The sequence below is a fragment of the Python bivittatus genome, unplaced genomic scaffold (assembly GCF_059951505.1).
Source record: "Python bivittatus isolate LINGU-HERP-01145 unplaced genomic scaffold, Pbiv_v1 ctg000050_np1212, whole genome shotgun sequence".
NCBI lineage: Eukaryota > Metazoa > Chordata > Lepidosauria > Squamata > Pythonidae > Python > Python bivittatus.
The window spans coordinates 11698301-11716044 of record NW_028277033.1 but is presented as its reverse complement, the minus strand read 5'-3'; the positions used below and the strand labels follow the sequence as shown (position 1 = coordinate 11716044).

At 43.5% G+C, this 17744-nt stretch overlaps 1 protein-coding gene across 5 annotated transcripts in view; it reads right to left on the bottom strand.

The window, feature by feature from the left end:
• Positions 1–17744, bottom strand: part of ARID5B (AT-rich interaction domain 5B) — a 164778-nt gene that overhangs the window by 70198 nt on the left and 76836 nt on the right. For all 5 annotated transcript variants that reach the window (XM_088130006.1, XM_088130026.1, XM_088130018.1 and 2 more), the window contains one exon: positions 15668–15898. In XM_088130006.1, the coding sequence (XP_087986132.1) occupies positions 15668–15898 (231 nt within the window). The remainder of the gene's footprint in view (positions 1–15667; positions 15899–17744) is intronic.

Genomic DNA, 17744 nt, shown 5'->3' with positions numbered 1-17744 from the left:
TCCATCTACACCTGCAGCCTCATTGTTTTTAACGTTCTCAGAGCATTTACGATGTCCTTTTCATTGTTTCATTCTTGGACACTAGCCTTTATAGCATTTGTTTCCATTCAATGTTTCAATATATCGCTATCATTCTCATACAAATGTCTAAAATACTCCTTTCAGAGTTCATCTCATTTGTTTCATCCCAAATAATTTCATCATCTTTCCTTTTAATTCCATCCACTGTGCTGGAGACTCCTTATTTAGCTTTCTTTATCCACTTCCAAAATTAATTTTTATTTCCCTCAAAATCACTCTGTATTTTCTCTGCCTCTTTTAATCTTAAACGTTCCTTGTTCTCTTTAACTACACCCCTTGCAAATATTTTTTCTCTTGGACGTTTTCCCTCATCCACAGCCTCTTTCTCCTCATCATTCCACCAGGTATCTTTTGCTACACTTTCCTTACATCCACTTTCCATTCATCTGCTGAAAATTAATCCATCTTCTAATATTTTTCATACAGGACTTGCATTTTCTCTTCCTGCAATCATATACTTTCATATTTGTTTCTTTCACCCTTTTTCCTTTTCTCCAGTGCCCATTTTTTCCTCAGTTCCCTTTCTGACACCAAAAAAAAAAAAGAAAAAAAAAGTATCTTACATTCAAAGGCTTTCATCACCTTTTTCTCCTTCGCTAATTCTAGCAATTTTTTTTCATAATAAACATGAAGTCAATCATGCTTTTAGATTTATATTTATTCCTTTGTCATGTTCATACATGAACAGACTTGTGCTTAAACTACATACAGTATTTGAAGCAAATAGGTCTTTTTCTAATTAGAAAGTAATCAGTATCATTCTCATTCATTTTTGGGTCTCCAAATGGCTCAACCTCTGCTAGGTGATATGAATGAATGGGTGAGAACATGTCAGCCCTCCCAGGAAAACCACACAGGAAACACAACCAGATGAGCTAATTCTACTTTACTGTAAGGCTACATTAACAGAATCTTGCAAGTCTGGAAGCACAAATCTCCCACCCTCTCTATTTACCGCCTGAGTAGTTAGGGTGGGTCCTTCCTAAGTTTCTTCCTTTGGCCGTTACTCTGTTGCAGACTCCTTTCTCTTTCATCTGACCATTCCCTAGGTGGCATCTCTTCCTCCCGTCTTCCAAGGTCACCCTCACATTCCATCACAGAACAAGATGAGAGAGTTCTCATCTTGCTCACATCCATCTATTGATATCACCTAGCGGAATAATTTGTCTCCTGGATCAATTCATTCAGAATGCTGCACAATTTTCCCCAAAACTCATATCTGGTTCTTCCACACCATTCATGTAATTCTCACTGACCTATGGATTCCTACTTCTATATGGACCCACAACAACTTAGATAATACCAATTCAGGATTTCTGACATACATTTTAGCCTTTTCTTTCTAAATAAATCTACCCTTTCTCTTCTCTGCATGTCTTCATCAATTCTATTCCACAAAATAAGACTGCATTCATTCAGATCTTTTACATCTTTCCTCTTTTTCCCAGTTTCACAGACATGTAACATACCCCTTTTTCTTTTTTTTTATTTCATTTGTTACTCTAAGCCCTCTACCATACACTCTTCTTACACACCAAGGTACAATCTTCCAAATGGATGAGGTCTTCACCAGAGGGGCCCACAGATGGTGAACTCTGCCACCCTTCACCGCTTTGGCCAATCCTGTCATGCTTTCTTTTACAGATGGGAATAGTAGCCTAGGTTACCAGACTTAGCCACAGCCCGGGCGCATGTTTGCCAACTGTAGGACTATTCCTGGTCAGTTTTGGCATACTTTGGCCAGAGTACCACAAACATAGCCAAGCCCCAGTTCCACCTCAAGCATGCTCATGCTACTGTATACTAAATACTAATCTGCTTGCATCTCATAAACCAGGGTATGCATGCAATGTTCTGAGACACATCCTCTTTTCTAGCACATATGTTTAAGAGGCCTAATGGAAAAAAGGAAACATGGCCATTCAGGGAATATTACTGCAACATAAAAAGGAAAATTAAAACTGTTTGTTATCAATTTTCCTCTCTTCTGTTTCCTGTATTGGTCATCTCCCAATTGTCCCAATTTCTGCTGAGTGTGTCAGTTCCTTAAACAAACAGCCATCAAATGTATGGAGTATAATTGTGGAAATGAAACTGTGGAGCTATTAAAATGGTAATACACGAGCGCTTCCGATGGAAGTCAATTCTTTTTAGATGACTAGTTGTGTATGGTACTAAATTCACGCACTGGAGGTAAAATAACTTAACTCTTCCATTTTGATGCAAATATTATCAGAGGGCTGCCACAGACATCAAATGAGTTTCTTCAGAAATATTCACAGTGCGCACCATCCTTTCCCGGGCCTTCCAGCTGTGTTGGCTGTACAAGGCGATGGGAGCTATAGTTCAACACATCTGGAGGGCATCCACTGGGGAAAATTGCTGTGGAGTGTTTACAGAGAACCCCAAAGGTCACAGTTTTTGACTCCCAAATCTACTTGGACTGGTGAGCAAAGGACTTAATAAACTTATACACCGTCACAATCTTTTCCAATTTGATGCTCTGTCATTATAAGGCCTGCTTGAGGACATTTGCAAAACATTACAAACTACAGCCCACAAGCCTGTTCCCTCCTTCTAAACAGCCATTAAAGAGAAAGTCTGAAATGTACACATTTCAAAGACGGCTTTGCAAGCATGAAGCCTTCTTCCAGATGTTTTACATTTTGAATTTCCCAATAAATGAATAACATACTAAGAAAGCAAACAAGAACTGACATTATTTAGTCTAAAGTTCTAAAATGGCGTAACATCTGTAGTGAAAAGCTATTTTGAATAACTGTATTTAAGTATCTACAGGGTTCAATTAGATTTGAACCTAGTTTGCTTTACAACCACCTCCAAGACGTAAAAGATAGATAAAAGATATTAAGGAAGTTGGAAGTGTTTTAACGTGTTTCTTTTGTTCCATTGATTTGCAGGTTTTTGAAACAAGACCACATTTTGCTGAATCTTTTTAGCAATGACACCTTTCTTTCCATCTGCCTTCAGCTTTATAGCTGGGGGGGTGGGGGGGGAGGGAGAACCAAGCTGTCTGCCTCCAATCTAAGGAAGCAATGACTACTATCTCTCCCCACTTTTAACTGTTCAGGTCCTCCAATGTTCTATATCAGCAAAAGGAATCAAAGATGTTAAAATAAAGCTCCTCTAATTGTCTAGTATTTTTTCCCAAGTCATTGAAAACAAACATTCAGAGCTGCAGTCAGGAGCAGAACAGCACAATGGTTAGTGGTACACAATTTCCCTCCCTCCTGCTGCCTGTAAAAAAAATTCCCTTCCCTTCCAGTGCAGGAGAAGTGGGGGACAATAAAGGTCTTAACATACTGCATATTCCAAGACGGCAAGAAGGCACCTTGGGTGGAAATGTTGACCCACAGAGCTTCTGTACCACTTGGGGAAGACTCCATTGGAGACTGCCCTGCAAAACATCCCTGCTTGGGGGGGCTGTCCAGAGAGCTCCGCTGGAACGTCTAACGTTGCCCCAGAATCAGCCCCAGAGCAAGGCTGGAGCACCTGAAATGCTGCCAGAATGAAGGCTTTCTCCAAACAGAACTTTGGCCCCTTCGACAACCAATAAGAACCCTTATTAAAAATCCTTCTATAAAACCTCACCCACCTTTATCTGCTTTACAAATACCTAATATTTGCTCATTAACCCAGAAAAAGTTTTGCTACATTCTATAATCTTTTCACTTGCAATGGCTTGTGAAATGCCTTTAATTAAAAACCTGGAAGAATTCTAAATGTGGTTTGCAGACTCATTTCCAAGGCATTCGGGCATAGTGTCTCCTTTTGAAAAATCCTACAAGATCCATGCAAATGTATTCCATAATAATCACATTTGTCTTGTTGCATTTGATCTAAGTAACGTCTGTGTGTGTGTGTGTGTGTGTGTGTGTGTGTGTACAGACAGACACTCTTTCTCTCTGTTAAAGTTAGGAATCTTAATGTATTGCTGAAATTTTCTACTATCAACATTTGTCCTAGGAAGAGATCAGCTTTCTTCCCTCCTTCAGCCCAGATCAAAATGTCCATTCACAGCAATCCCACCTAAGCCTGCTAGTTCCAAGAAAATAACATTTACCTTGAAAGCGACAAATCAAAGCTTTGCTCCTTTATGTTGCTCTGACAAAGAGAAGGTTAAAAAAAAGACACATGCAAATTAATTTGGCTAAGAGTAATTAACTAATTGTGTGTTGAGAAAAATTAAACAATGTTCACAGTGAGTCACTTGCTGTGTTTTTGTTCTTTGTTCCATTTTCTGGCACACCCTGCGCGCTTCCTTTCTTGTTCACAAGCAATACTGTATGCCTTGGAAAATATGCTGAGCGTTGGGACCTAAGGGGACAGGCACATCAAGGTGTAGCGCCCTGTTCTGCATTTAAGCCTCATGGCCTTTGCTAGCCGAGGAGCCCTGGGAGGGTCAGGGTCAGGGCTCCTGCGGAGGAGCGGAGCTGCCCACCTCCTCACCCAGTTCAGAGAAAGACAAGGAAGAAACCCGGTTTCTGCTCCTGTTTCCACGGACCAAGGACCGGTCACTGCTCCATCGCTTTTGCCTTGCTGGCAGAGAAACCAAGTTCACGAATGCCTTTGCGCTGGGACCTGAAACGGGGCAGCCATTCATAGGAGCCGTCAACCCACTCTTCAAGCATCCGGATGTCCTACACCTGACAACAGCTTTCTTGGGTAGCCTACGAAGGTTTGTCTTACTGCAAGTTCAGTGCAGGGGTTTCCTTTCCAAATGGTGGAACGACGTCCGGACAAACGTTTGCATCCCCTGTTTGATGGAAGGAGCGTCGGCAAGGCTTTCTTTTTAAATCCTCAGAGGATTATCCACTGGAGCCAGAGAGGAAAGGAACGGCCTTACGTCTGAGCTCTCTGGAGCAGTCAATACTCGTAATTATCACCATCATTATCTCAATATTGCAAGGGGAAGAGTGGAGTGGCTTATGGCCAAGCAGGAAGTCCGCGACCAAGGGTAATTTGGAGCCAGGGACTTCCTGTGTCCCAACTCAGGACCGCGCACAATGAGCCGGACTCAGCTCCAGAGCCCTGGGAAACAACCCTGCAGACCTGCTCCCGTTAACCTTTAGGACTGTGGCCTTTCTTTCATTGCCCCGGCTGAATTAGCCAAAGATTCCCTACAGTGACCTCAGGTACGCTCACAACGGCCTCTTTGCAAAAGAGCATTAGCCAGAATTGTGCTGGATTTCAGTGGGAGAAACTTCAAGTGCTGACACGTAACCGCAGGTCACGTGGAACATAATCATACTCTTAAACCAGCCCTGACATAATATCTCCCAAAGCAAAATTACCGCAAATGACTGCTTTAGCTAAGAACTAGCCAGGAGCAAAACAGAGCCATGTAAAAGTACATTTAGCCATAAATACCTCTACAATGTTTTACGCTACTTTATCTCAAAAAAGAAAAAGAAAAGAAAGGAGTTGTGCAATAATTAACGGGGGGGGGACCCCAACCCCATGCCCTATTCTTTATTCCTGCAGGGGGCCTGTGAATTGTTATTTCATCGCCCCCCAGCTGTCACGTTGCAAATTATGCACCAAGAAGCATTAAAGAGAATAAACACATTTAAATGAAAGCTGATGTAATTCATGATAAACAGTCACTGGAAAATATTACATTGTTGTCTCTCTCACTTCTGTTTAAAGTGGGTTTATTCTGAAGAATGAGTTCATATTCTGACACAGATCGCTTATTCTTTTGTTCATTGTGTTACTTTTAGGAATGTTGGCACTTACGTACTAGATTTTTTTTTTTTAAAGGTTCTCTTCTGTTCATAATAATTACTGATCTCCCAGACCTCAGGGAATGTAACAATGTAAATTTGATAGTGTGATTGATTAAAACTCTTCTGAACACACAATGCAAAACAGCTTCCAGCGGAAAACACAAAAGGCATCCAGGGTGGTCCAAGGAGAGGACAGAACTTGGGGATAATAATGCGTGAACCAAGATGTTGTCTAAAGAGAACATAAATTACTTAATGGCTTAAATGGCTTAAAATAACCTCTCTCTCTCTCTCTCTCTCTCTCTCTCTCTCTCTCTCTGGGATTTGGTTCACTAGAGCCCCAATTACTGAAAATGCAACAGAGGAAGATCCTAAATATAGATGTGTTAATTCACATTTTTCAACTATAGAGAGCTCTGGTTGACATGGATTCACAGACTCAAAGATCCGTGGGGCGGGAATAGACCTTGGAGATAATCCCCGTGCTTAGTCCATTTCTGACAGGTGACCCCCCAGCCTCTGTCGAGTTCACGTGGCAACGTGTCCCACTGGCTGGCTGCCTGTATGATCAGGAAATCCTCCAGAGCCAACTTGCTTGTATTTTTCCAAGATGACCACCAAGCCAAGCAGTAGAGTACAACCCAGAAAACTGATTCGTTAGGTTTATTGTCAGGAAAGGACGGAGCTAATATACAGAATCTTGGAAACTGCCAAGCCCAGACTCCAGCACTCAATGAACTATCAATGGATTCATTCGGGCAGGGTCTCTGAGAGCTGCGGGGATCCCTTTTTCCCAGAAGGCAAGACCGAAGGGCTAACCCTCCTTTTCTTGGTTCAGACTAGCATTGACCCATCCATCTGCTTGATGTTAATAATGTTTGGTGATACTCCAGTTTCTCTCCCAGCCACAGACTCAGCCCCGAGATCTCTCCTGCCAGTGAAGAAGAACACCCATTTTAACCTCCTTGCCTGGGACCCCGGGGGCAGCAGCGTCTTGCCTGAGCAGGCTCTGCCTCCCAGCTCGGTCATTGCAAGTGGTCAGCTGAGAGTCCATGGGGCAGCTGTCTCGATAGTATCCCTTGCCTCATGAAGCTCTTTCTCCCCTGGAGGTACGTGCAGGTCCACCCTCCTGACTTTCACAAGAAGGTTAAACAACTTCATTCTACCATGTCATTGGAGGCACTAGGGTGGTTTTTCAAAGAAACATAGTGTATTAATTGTGGTTTGTTTTAATTGTATTGTTTGACATGGTAACTGTACAGTACGTAACGTGAGGCTGTGTTCGGGTTTTTCCCCCTCTCAGCTATCCCTGGACCACTCAGCTGGAAACTTGGAAAGCACAGCAAGGATTTTGCATGTGAGATAACAGGTGGGTTCCTGCGGTTGTGGGACAAGGAAACAGCCTTGAAGAGCTGGGGTTCCACATTTTTTCTGTATGTTATATTTAGATGGCATGGGGGGGAAAGCTGCAATCTATCCATCTATCTAGATCTAGATCTAGATATAAACTCTAACAATAAAAGGACTTTATTATGAGGGACAGACTTAAGGCTTGTCAGTTCTGATCAATGTTCATTCCATGCAGTGGTTCAAGAAAGCAGGTTTTACAGTAATGGAGTATTAACATTGTTAAGATGAACATTTAATATTTGCAACATCCTGTTTGTGGCAAACTCTTATATGTGCAGCATTACCTTTCAGAATGGATTCTAGCCATTTCTAACCATCTCCCTCCTCAACCCTTACACTCCTTAACTATGATCGCTTACAAGCAAATGTAAATGCCCTGCATTGGGTTGATGGCCCCTTTGTGCATGAGCTCCCTTCTCCCAGTCCCGTATACCTGGGAGTGGCTCATAGGTTCTACATTGCTCCAGCTGCAGTTGCTCTTGCAGTGGGTGCGTGCCCCCTGGGTAGCCCCAGGGCAAAAATATGGCAAAAAGGAAGACTTCTGGCCACATCCAGGTCCTGGCCAGCATCCTTTTGTTGTCCCCCCCGCCCCCCTCCAGTTAGAGTGTTTGAGGGTTTGAAGGATGAAGCTTCAAGGCCTGCAGATGGCTTGATCCACATTTGAAGCAGACCCCTTGACATGAGACAAGAAGCCCAGCATGGCCTTCAGGCTGAAGGAATCCCTCTAACACAAGATTGCTTTCAGTTTCCTCCGCTCAACAATAGCCTGTCAGAGGAAATCCTTCCTGTTACCTTGATGAAAGTGCAACACCAGCAAAAGAGTTTGAGCATCCTGGAAAACACTGATGTGCCAAAATGTCAGACCTGTAGCACCATTGGTCGGTGGAGCTTGGAGCACAGGGTGTCTGTCATGCCGTAATGCCAACCCACCACTCAGGGTGCCCGCAGCCAGAGAGCAGCCGCAGCAGCCGCAGCCGCAGCAGTCTTCCTGCAGGGGTCCTGCCCAGGCACAAAGGGCCACAGGGCCATCGCCGTGCGATGCGGGGGGCTCCGGTCTTGCAACTCCTGGCCTCTTGGCCTAGCTTGCCTCAAACAGGCTGTCCTCCGCAGAAACCTCAGTTATGTGTGAACTAGTAATACATCAAAATCAAAGTAATATATAGCCGAGAGGAATATTGCACATAATTCTCAAAGCTGCTTAGTCAGAAGAAAACACCAACATATAAAGACAAAAACAAGTCATTACAAGTTTTTATTTGCACTAGAAATCAGTCTAAGTGGTGTCAGTTTAGGACAACAATGTGAATATGGATTAAATTAGAGCAGCCTTGCAGGAGGGAAGCAAACTTTGACCCTATTATTATCTGTGACTATTATGTTTAATGAATGCAACTATTTTATACCTACAATGAAGGACAAAATGTGCTAATATTTATTCTGAGTTTATGAAAAGCGGGAAGCAATTAAAGCTAAAAGATTTAGAATGAAGAAATCATTTAACACAAGAAATTCTGCTAGCCATATAAGCTCTTCTCTGTTCAAACTGTTTTTTCAAATATTATTCTGGACCATGCTAGGACTGAATGTTGTGTTGCTGTTGGTGTTGTTTTAAATAGGTATTATTTTACAGCTGAAAATCAGTCATTACAAGCAACATCTGGAAATCATTAATAGCTTATTCCACCATTCTTATTTAAAAAAATAAGAAAAGCTTGACCAAGAATTCAAAACAGTTCCAGATTTCTCATTTTCAAACATTTCAGATTTATGCTAAATGATGGGAAAGCACTTTTATTTTACACATGCATATATACATAAATAGAAAGAACATAATGGTTACTAGAGGCTTGGAATCCATCCACGTACAAAATCACATTTTAAAGACCAGAAATAAACATTAAAATGCATTGGCTTTAGTATATTTTGAACACTAGCCACTTCTTCAGGGGTTCTGGGGCCTGTACCGATGTTTTGGGGAGCTGCATTGCAGTCCTAGGGCCCAGGGTGTGTGTTTCTGCCTTACAACTTAAACCTGCAGACCTCTTGTCTGGTGAAGGTTTGGGTAAAAAGTGAGATAGGCTGAAAGATTATCCGCGGTTTAATGAGTGACTCTAGATTTCCCGGCTACTATTTCTTGCTACTAAGTACTATTCAATACCTCGTGAAAACTGTTGCGTGCTGGATGATTTGTTTATGAAATAAATGAAGCAAGCTCCAAATATTGGCACCCCCGTGAAACTCTGATAACACCGAGAGGCAGCCATATGTGAACATTCATAAAATCCAAAAGGGGACGACTCTTCTCCACAGGCCAATGTTGGGCAAGGGAGCTTAGAGGAGCCTGACTTTCTGCCTGCCTGCTAGCCCACTCCTGCTTTGCTTCTGGTCCCAAGTCTTCTTCCTTACAGCTTAAGTCACAGAGCCTCAACTGGAAATTCACAACTCTTCCATCTTTTGTTCCCTTTATAGGGCAGTAAACCACATGTATTTTCAAAAGGCGTTGAAGAGCGTTCACCATGGGCTGAATTGCTTGTACCATTTCTCTACTTTTACCCAGGAAAAGCCACCTCCTCAGGGATATTGGGCCACTGTGATAGATGTCGGTGCTTGAATGGAAATGGGTGCGTGGGCGGGGTCTAGTAGTGCAAATGAAGTGGGCATCAGCCCCTTTGACCTTTGGTTGGGCCTCTTCTATAGAAAGGGGAAAAGTTGCTCCTAATGGATCTGGCCAGGTGGAGAAGTGCTGGTTCTTACTAAGCACTGTGGAACGCTGGTGGATATGCAATTTTACAAAGCACCTTTCCTCAAGGAGAAAATCATCTCTTTTCCCTCATTTCATTCACCTTTCCAGCAGCAAGTCATCCAGGAAGAGCACGGATATTCTTGCAGGACTGTGAGAAAGAACTAGGCGGACGCATCCCTATCTGGGTCTCTGCAAAGAGGTGACTTTGGTTTATCCCAGCTACTCCACTTCATAAAGTAGGCTCTGCCTTTGCAATGGGTTGGCAAGAAAACACCTTTCAGTGTGAATATTCCGCACCGCTTGAAAGGCTCATCAGCTCCGTCCTCTTTACAGTCTGGCCATCCTGAGGGCACCAGGCTCACCTCGGCCGTGTCAAGCGGCTCTGCAGGATCACGTCCAGCTACTACTGGGATAGGAGGCCACCAGAAACATCAGGTGGGTAAAAATCCGAGGAGGCAGCAATAAGCCCATTTGGTACTTTCCCCAAGATAACCGCAGGGATGTAGGGGATCCAGCTCAGGAATCCGGCTCAGTTCAACAGAGGCTCTACGTTACGTGCCAGCTGTAGGTTCGCTTGCAAGGAAATGACTCGTAACTGGCGTAAGCAAATAATCTGCATAATGAGCAAGCCAGGCCCCAGAGGTCTATCGCAGTGGCACAGTCAGTCCTGTGCACACATGCTGGAAAAGATGCCGTTGTGAATTCTGTGGGAGCAGCTAGCCGTCCCTGGAAATACAGCAGAAGCCTCTAGCTGGGGAAAATTATGATGGCATCTATCTTCCCCAAGGCACAACTGCAGGAGAGGGCTGGAGGGGCTTGCACGGAACGATGGTGACAAGGTCCTGCATTGCACACCGCAGGCCATCCGACTGGCCCATCCACAGGGGGATAACATATTATTCACAGGACTGCCAGTGTGAAGACAAGGTGCTTTCGTGGTGAGCGAGTAGGCTTGAAGCAGCACCAACAGCAGACCAGTTCCTCCCAGTTGGCACTGAACGTATCTGCATGTACAGTATGTTTATCTCTTGGACTGAGATAAGAGTGAGCAGCAGAACACAAAGAGAGAAGTTGCTTTTTCACTCATTGCAATATCAGTATTGGCCGCGTAAGATTAATGATTACATTATAAGATTAATGATAATAATGCTGTGGAAAATTCAGGCTCATGGCTTAAAGGTGTTACTTTTTAAAGAAATCATATTCAAACAGAATTCCCTGCCCACATTTAAGAAGTTCCTACTCTTTCCCAGTTTAGAATAGAGAAGGTCAGAAAAGAATACTGTTCTTGTTAAAATGTCTAATTAAAAAGGGAAAAGGAAAAAAACCCAACAACAACCGAAAACTTCATGGAAAAATCATTTGTTTTGATTGAAACTTTCTAACAAATACATCACCTTGATATGCCCTACAAAGGTTTTTGTTCTTGGTCAAAATAGTTTGCTTGCCACATTTATACTGAGTGATATCGACTATTCCAAGCCTGCAGAGGATAACCCTAAAGTGGTGCCATAAATACTGTTAATCATCAAATATAGTCTAGGATTTGGAGGCTCAAACTGACATTTTGCCTGGTCGTATTTTAGTGCTAGAATGCTTTGCATCACAGAGTAGATGCTTTATGTGTGACCCAGAAATAATATAACAATATAACATAACATAACATAACATAACATAACATAACATAACATAACATAACATAACATAACATAACATAACATAACATAAAGATTTTTCTTAATATTTCATTTTTTTTAAACTGGATCCTGACTGATCTCACATTCCCTTTCTGACAAATCTGTAAATTGCCCCAATCTCTTTGTGAGCATCTTTTCTTGAAACGCCTTTGCCTCTCTAAAAAAGAATATTGAATATTGCACAAGGATACATCTAGTTGCCCAAAGTCATTGAGAGCTGGGTGGCATACAAGTTTGATAAATTATTGTTTTTATTATTACTCTGAAGAAGAGCAACTTTGAAGCTCTTTTAAAAAATGTGACAGAAATTTCACTTGCGCCCTGTCAATTGCTCTCTTCCTTGCAGATCAGACTGAAAAGCAACAGGATCTTAAAGCCCGTGACGTATCCAGTATACCACCATTCTTAAGTTCAGATTTCGCTGTTGTGATTTTGTACATGTGGCCATCGTCTATCAGGTATTAATGTAAACTGACACAATATAGCCTAGTAACCTATAGATGGAATCATAGAGGACGAGGCAACCTGCCCTCTACAACTCATTTACTTCTCAGCCCTTGCAGTTTAATACATCACAGGTATATTTTAGGTCAGTTGCAGCTTCTGCCCAGACAGTGGTCTTGAGGTTCAGAGCAAATCCTTGAAGGGACCGTAACCATATACCAGGGCTGTGCTGATTTCACAAATGATTTGGAAATCATGAGTGCAGCCCCCGCCCCCCGCCCCCTCTCCATTCCAGGCTCCCAGATGAACCTGGAAGAAAGTCTCATCAGCTTTAAGAGTCACGCTGAAGTTTACAAATTGTCTCCTTAAAGCCACTGCAACTTTTTTCCAAACTCACCAGAAGCCTGAAAAAGGTCAGGCTGCTTTAATGGCCAGCTGGCCTTGCTGTGTCCGTCCTCGCCCCTGATCTGAAGCTCTTCCTCTGAATTTTTTTTCAAAGCACGCACAGATCTACCCTCTCTAATCCTGAGGTTGGATATCCGGCATTTTTATTTCCTCGACAGAGACGGCAGAGCCCTACACAACACAGAAAGAAGCCACGGCTGAAATAGTTCTCTGAACACAGATCTGCACCTGCAGAACCCAAGCTGAAAGCTCACCCACACACTAAACACACTGAGACCCACCGAACCACCGTTGTATCATTTTTGCATGAAGCAATTAACTCAGTGATAGTTGGTGACCATCACTGCAAGACAGAAAGGGTTGCCTGCTCTTGGAATCATTATTAATGCTGATTATCAGATGTAGAAGCTATGCCTGTGATCCTATCGAAACCGAATAACGTATGATAATTAACCCTAGTTGGCTGCCTCTATAGCTTGAGATATTACTATTCACAAGAGCCCCGAGTAAGTGAACTTACTCAGAGTCGATTTTGCACAATCAGCCAATAAGCAGGTCAGCCAACTACCACTAACTGTACATTTTATACCAGCTCTGTCAGTGCAAATCCCCCCCACCCCCAAACCACAGCCAACATTTGTGGGTGGTTCAAGGAAGGTCCGTAAAGAGGATATCTGCGGCATGTGAATCATACCCTCCCTCTTCCAAATTACAAATGACATGAGGAGAAACACCTTCAGAACAGATTGGCTGTGATGCGTGTCCTTCTGGAGGATTCCAAGTATGGCTTGGGCAATCAGTTGGGGGAGATGCTCTGGTTCAGAAAGTCAGCATTTAGCAGGGGAGCCAATGGAATCTAGGTACAGTATAGGCATTCTCTGCTGCTGGCCATCCTTCTCTGACACAGTTTGTGCCTGATACTAGAGCTCCCTCATTCATAGGTTTTGCTCTGGATTCCTGATTAGGAAGAGCCAGGACATTCTGCAAGAGTCCAGGAACCTGTTGCAAGAGCTCCAAGGTTGTGGAACAACCTTCTGCAGGATTCCTGTCCCTCAAATAACAGAACAGGGGCATTCTGAGTTTCTTGTTTAAAGCAGAAGGACACAACCTCCATCCCAACCGAAACCTGTCCAAAAGTCGTAACCAAACTGGACTTTTTAATGTGATATATGGGAAAGTTATTAAATACATAATGAGCAAACATCTAAATGTCATTTTAATTGAATTAAATTTACCTTTAAATTAAATCACAGGTTTTGTGCTGGCCTTACAACTTTTTGGATTGCAGGCTCTGGCACCATCAAAGCCAAGATAAACAGGGAGCAAGCCACACACTCACTCACACTGATGATGTTACCTAGTTGGGTCATGAAACGTCTGCAAGAAAACCACCAAGCTCAGAGAGCACCAAGGACTCCACAGTTCAACCCTGAGCTACAGAGATTCTCTCCTACTAAAGCCAGGATAGGCTTCCTTGTGTGAAGGTATCTGGGCTGTATGGCTTCCATGACTGACTGAACAGTTTTCCTTCTGAATCTAAACTGATCATGGTATTTCTGAACTTGTTCATCTTTCTCATCGTCTTCCAAAACATTTTTTTAATCATCATCCATCCTGAGCCATGGAAAGGCCATATTTCTTTTAAAATAAGTAGCAGGACAGTGGGTAACAGAATAAGAAATATATTTTCTCCTTGTCTTCATCCACATGCAAAAAATATTTCCATATTACAAAGATTTATGACTGTCATCTAATTTGTAAATTATTCATCTATTCCGTGATATGGTGAATAAATACTGATTTACATAGCACAGGTAAGGGAACTCAGAAAAACAGACTGTCCCAATAACTAAAACTGTGCAGGGTACAGAGACAGGACTCTGAAAGACATGGCACAGAAGCCTCTCCAGCGCTTTTGTCAACCTCAAAAAAGCCTTTTCACAATTCACAACGCCAAGCCTTTAAGGGATGGGTTGTACAAAATGTTTATGAAGGTTCTCAGTCATCCAGGTGGAATTGTCTGGCGGTTGAGTCATGGCAACTGGACTTCTTTTCTTTTTGGTTAGAGATGTTTCACTGCTTGTCCAAGCAGCTTCTTCAGTCCTGAAGACTTCTGAAGAAGCTGCTTGGACAAGTAGCAAAACGTCTCTAACCAAAAAGAAAAGAAGTCCAGTTGCCATGACTCAACCTCCTGGGTTGTACAAAGCACTCGAAAGAGGGGCTTCGCAAAGCATGGTAACACCCATGAAGGACTTCTCTTGGAAAGGTGAAAGCAGATGCACCCTTAGCCAGGCTCACCCAGGTGCTCCAAAGGCCATTCCTGTGGTTTGGGCATGGTGTATAGTGCGTGCCCGCAGACATCACATTTCTGAACACATCCGTAGACAGTTGGGGACACAGACTCACAAACATGCTTGGCAAACGTCTCTTTGTGCAGCCCAGCTGGACTGTACAATGAACCTTCTGGCCAGATTCGCCAGGGACTGCAATCTCTAGAGCCCGAGGAAGCTAACCTGCACCCACGGGAACAATGTGGCTCCTGCCAGAACTGAGCTCCACAACCAAGCCATCCACTCTGAAATCTCCAGCAACACATCCAACACGAGCAAGCGCGTCTCCTTCAGAGTAAGCAGTTTAAAGCTTACGGCCACGGCACATTATCCAAGGGCTCTAAAACCAAGGACTGGCGTTCTGGTGATAAGCCAGAGCTAGCTTGAGCTAGAAGACATCGGGGCGTTTTCCTCCATGCAACTGAAGGACAAAGGAGGGGGAAGCCCACAAAGAATAAGCAAGCCTGGAAGAACGACGCCCAGCACATTCATGTTTAAGAACAAAATACACCACAATGCCTCCAAATTCCTGGTCAATGTACACTGCATGGTTCAACAAGCATGCTACATTACTGAGATGCATTTTGCTGGAAAGGCACGTGTTAAAATATAAAGACTATCAGTTTTGGGCACTGCCTCCTTGGCCTCTCAGTAAAGACGATGTATTGCCCTCCCCCAACTGAAAGATGTGGGCTATTTCTCAACACTCAGCCATTGTGACTAAACTGCACTCAGAAAAATGGGAGCAATTTCAGAAAAACAAAACAGTTTTAACTTGAAGAGAGAAGGAAAGGTAAAGCGACTTACCAAATTCATCACATACGCTCTCATTTTCAATGAGAGTAGGGTGATCAAACGTGTCTCGACAGTAGAGGATTTGGGACCTCTGACTGATGGCTGCGATCCCCCCGAGGGCTAAGACGAACTGGTCTGCTTGCACAGAGGATGGCTTGCCCTGAATCCGTTTCAGCATGGAGCGATACCGGCAGTACTGGGGGTAGCTGAGGATCAGCACGGTTATGTCTTCATCCTCCTCACCTGAGAAAGGAACAGTGACCACAGCTTTACTGATCGTCCCGGACACCTTGTTATCCCGGGCAGAGAAAGCAGGCTCTGGGGAACCCCAGGACAGCTGCTGAAGCAGGGTGCCCAGGCACGCGTCCCAGGAGTGGCAGGGGAGGGAGAACGCTAGCACAGTGCTGTGCATCTTTTTCATTTTTTAGAGCAGGTCTTCTTCTTTTCCCCCACCGCATTCTTTTGTCATATCTTTAACCTCCCTCCCTATACGGCAAAGGAAGCACACCTTTCCTTCTCCGGTAGAAGTCTGCAGACCTGCATTTGCACCTGGCTGCCTAATTTTCCAGAAGACCTCTAGCCAGCCAACTTGCAAGAAGCAAAAGTGATGGATACAATCCAGTTTCTTTCTCTTCAGGAAGGCCCAGAAGAGAAGCCTCAGCGCCCCCAGGGGCCGCAGAGCAGAGAGACCATGGGAGGGGAAAGAGTCCCCACAGGCAGGAAAGCAGGGCATGGGGCAGAGGATCTCTAGCCTGGCATCCCCTCAGCTTTGCAAGGCCACGTAATCCCCTCTCAGAAGAGGAGCAGATGGGAGAATTGGGGCAAAAGGCAACACCACCACCTCATTGTCAACCTTCCCCAAGAGCCTTACTCCAGTATTCATGTGGAAGATGAATTTGCACAGATGCCGTGTTGGAGACATGCACACAATATATATGTATTGATCTTCTTTGGGAGAGATGGTTGAGTTCCTAATTATGGATGAAAGTAGTCTTAAAAGAGAGGGGTCACATTTCTCACCCATCAGAACCAAGGCTGCCGCATTTGGGGCTTGCGTGCGTAATGATGGGCCTTCCCTGTAAAACTGAATGCTCTGCGCAAAACCAAGATAACACAATTGTTTGCCTTTAAAAGAATGTGTCTTTCTAGTCCGTGGGACACTGGGTTGAAACAAAAATCTGAAAGTGGGACTTTTACCAACATTTCTGATTCCCATTCAGTGTGGAAATACTAAAACTTAGAGTTCAGGATTTGCTTCAGTAGTTTAATTAGCAAGTTCTCTGTTGCTGCTGCTGCTGCTGCTGTTAATGCTGTTGTTGTTGTTGATATTATTTAAATCTAGATCATGCCTCTCTGCTCATAGGTGACTTAAGGCTGCTAAAAGCTATCCTGACCATGCAGATTAAAACTGGGAAGCATGCAGCTGATTACTTAAATGACATATAGATACAGGTAGTCCTCACTTAACAACGGTAATTGGGGCTGGAATTTCTGTCGCTAAGCAATGTGGTCATAAAGCACAATGTTGCGTGACTGTGCCACTTAGCAATGGAAATTCTGAGACTTCCAGTTGCCATCGTTAAGCAAATCATCATGGGTTGTTAAGCAAGGACGTCCCATGGTCACCATTTGCAACCTCCTGCTGGCCTCCCCATTGACTTTGCTTGTAGGAAGCCAGCAAAGAAGGTCACAAATGGTGATCGTGTGGCCGCAGGATATTGTGACAGATGTAAGTACAACGACTGGTCGTAAGTACCATTCATAAGTCCAAACGGTCGCTGAACAAATGGTCATTTAGCGAGGACCACTTGTAGTGTGTTTTGGAAGGATTTCAAGTGCCTAATTTGAAATCATCATTGTGGAATTGTGAAGTTTACCACCTTCATCTTTATGTTTATTTATTAGCTAAAATGATGATGACAAAATCTGACCTTTAGCCTGTATACAAGAATTTTTACAGTTTCTTGCTGCAGTTCCATAATTGATTGTGTTAATGAATGCTTGCATACAATCACTTTTTGATGCCAAAGTGCAGCTTTTCTCATCTTTGTGATGTTAACTGATGGCCTTTGAATGTTCCACTTCTGGA